This window comes from Plectropomus leopardus, unplaced genomic scaffold (genome assembly GCF_008729295.1).
Source record: "Plectropomus leopardus isolate mb unplaced genomic scaffold, YSFRI_Pleo_2.0 unplaced_scaffold13532, whole genome shotgun sequence".
Taxonomy (NCBI): Eukaryota; Metazoa; Chordata; class Actinopteri; order Perciformes; family Serranidae; genus Plectropomus; species Plectropomus leopardus.
In genome coordinates, this window is record NW_024614428.1 from 1 (window position 1) to 1,611 (window position 1,611).

The 1,611-nt window shown below is 38.5% G+C and overlaps 1 protein-coding gene across 1 annotated transcript; it reads left to right on the forward strand.

Annotated features, from left to right (window-relative positions):
- Positions 1–10: 10 nt before the first annotated feature.
- On the forward strand, positions 11–888 carry LOC121963989 (transmembrane protein 14C-like). The gene is made up of 3 exons (XM_042514224.1): positions 11–137; positions 219–306; positions 645–888. The coding sequence occupies exons 1-3, from the start codon at positions 11–13 to the stop codon at positions 700–702; spliced, it is 273 nt and encodes a 90-aa protein (XP_042370158.1). The 3' UTR covers positions 703–888.
- Positions 889–1,611: the final 723 nt, after the last annotated feature.

Genomic DNA, 1,611 nt, shown 5'->3' on the forward strand with positions numbered 1-1,611 from the left:
ATTATTACTCATGCACCTGCCTGTTGTCTCCACAGGCAGCGTCACCTCTCTGGCTGCTGGGCTCCTGTTCGGCCTGCTGGCTGCAGTCGGTGCTTATCGAGCATCTCAAAATCCAAAGAATGTCTGGCTTTCACTCGGTGAGCAAGTTTAGTCTGTTAAACTGTGACGCTCCAAATTTAGCTTTCACAAACACACGACGATAACTTTTTTCTCTGCAGGCACCTCGGCGACTCTGGCTGTGGTGATGGGACTGAGATTTCTCAACTCGTGGAAGTTCATGCCAGCTGGTTTAATGACTTTAGCAAGGTAACACCAGTCATTTTCTTTTTCGATGTTACTTTCCCTCCGATTCTTGGACCTGAAAATTATGAGCTTCAGTCACATATTTTCATGCATTCTGGTGAATTTTAAGCACCGATTTTTGCTTTTTCTGCATTGATTTATGGTGTAAATGTCTAATTTTCTCAGAACAAAAGTCCTCTCCTACGTTCATGTTTTTATTTGAGCGGGGAAAAATGATGTCTGGGATAATAATAAACAACATTCTGCACCACATAGACGGATTTGGACCTTTGCTTTTATAAACATGAGACAAACACAAATTTAGACATTTACTTTATTCTGATATAAATGTTTCTTTTCAGTGGACTGATGCTGGTGAAGATCGTCACTGGAATGCTAAAGAAAACACATAAAACTTGAAAATATCGAAATTTACATTTCTGTCTACATATTTTTTTACCAAAAAAAAAAAAAATCTAATTTGTGCTTTCACATTTACAAACATTCCCTCTGTGCAGTTTTCTATCACAGTCTGTATAAAAAATGTAATATAAAATATTTTTTAGAGGAAATAGTACAAGAAAAATATAGAGTTGGGTAATATTTTTAGTTTGTAAATGTATCTGCTGCTGTAAAATAATAAAGTCACCCTCTTTGATATAAAAAATAATTTATTTTCTACTTCATTATTTTTTAAAAATCTGACTGTAAAAGTTATGGGACACTTGCTCATCACTGAACTATATTTAAAACTGTGGCAAATGTCACAACAGATTAGCAGGAAACACTTGACATTTGTATTTCCTTGCAAAAGTGCAGTGGGAACTTTTCCCATGAGTCACTGGTGCAGCAGAGTTCACTGCTGCGCTACTGGTGGCCTCCATATTTGGCGGTCCAGTCGACGCGTCCGTGCACCGGCGGGACGTTTGCGCTCCTGGGAAACGTGTTCCTCCCTGCAGGATTCAGAGCTCTGCTCCTCCAGCCTTCGTGTTCTGGGAAATCATCGTGAGAGAGAAGAAAGTGTGTTTAGTCTGAAAGTGACGTCACGCCGCATTTTTTGGTGCTCATAGTGCTGATTTTTTTTTTTTTTGTTTTACCTTCATGTGAGAGCGGTAGTTTATGTGCGGAGGTCTTGCTCTTGGAAGATTTGATTTTAGATTCAACTCTGAGATCAACTGGATTCACAAAAAGAAAGCGGGTACAATTTCAGGTTGAAAGACACGATGCTGAAGTGCGCAAATTTGAGATCCCTTTGTTAATTTCTACAGATTTTTTAAAAATGTTCAGTAACTTTTAAGTAAGTTATTCCTTAAATCTCTGCTCTGACAG

What these genes read in the sequence shown, in the direction of transcription:
- LOC121963989 (XM_042514224.1), top strand. Translation starts at nt 11, where the DNA reads ATGCACCTGCCTGTTGTCTCCACAGGCAGCGTCACCTCTCTGGCTGCT. An exon ending in GAATGTCTGGCTTTCACTCG is followed by an intron (nt 138 to 218) that starts GTGAGCAAGTTT and finishes TTTTCTCTGCAG; the next exon opens with GCACCTCGGCGACTCTGGCT. An exon ending in GGTTTAATGACTTTAGCAAG is followed by an intron (nt 307 to 644) that starts GTAACACCAGTC and finishes GTTTCTTTTCAG; the next exon opens with TGGACTGATGCTGGTGAAGA.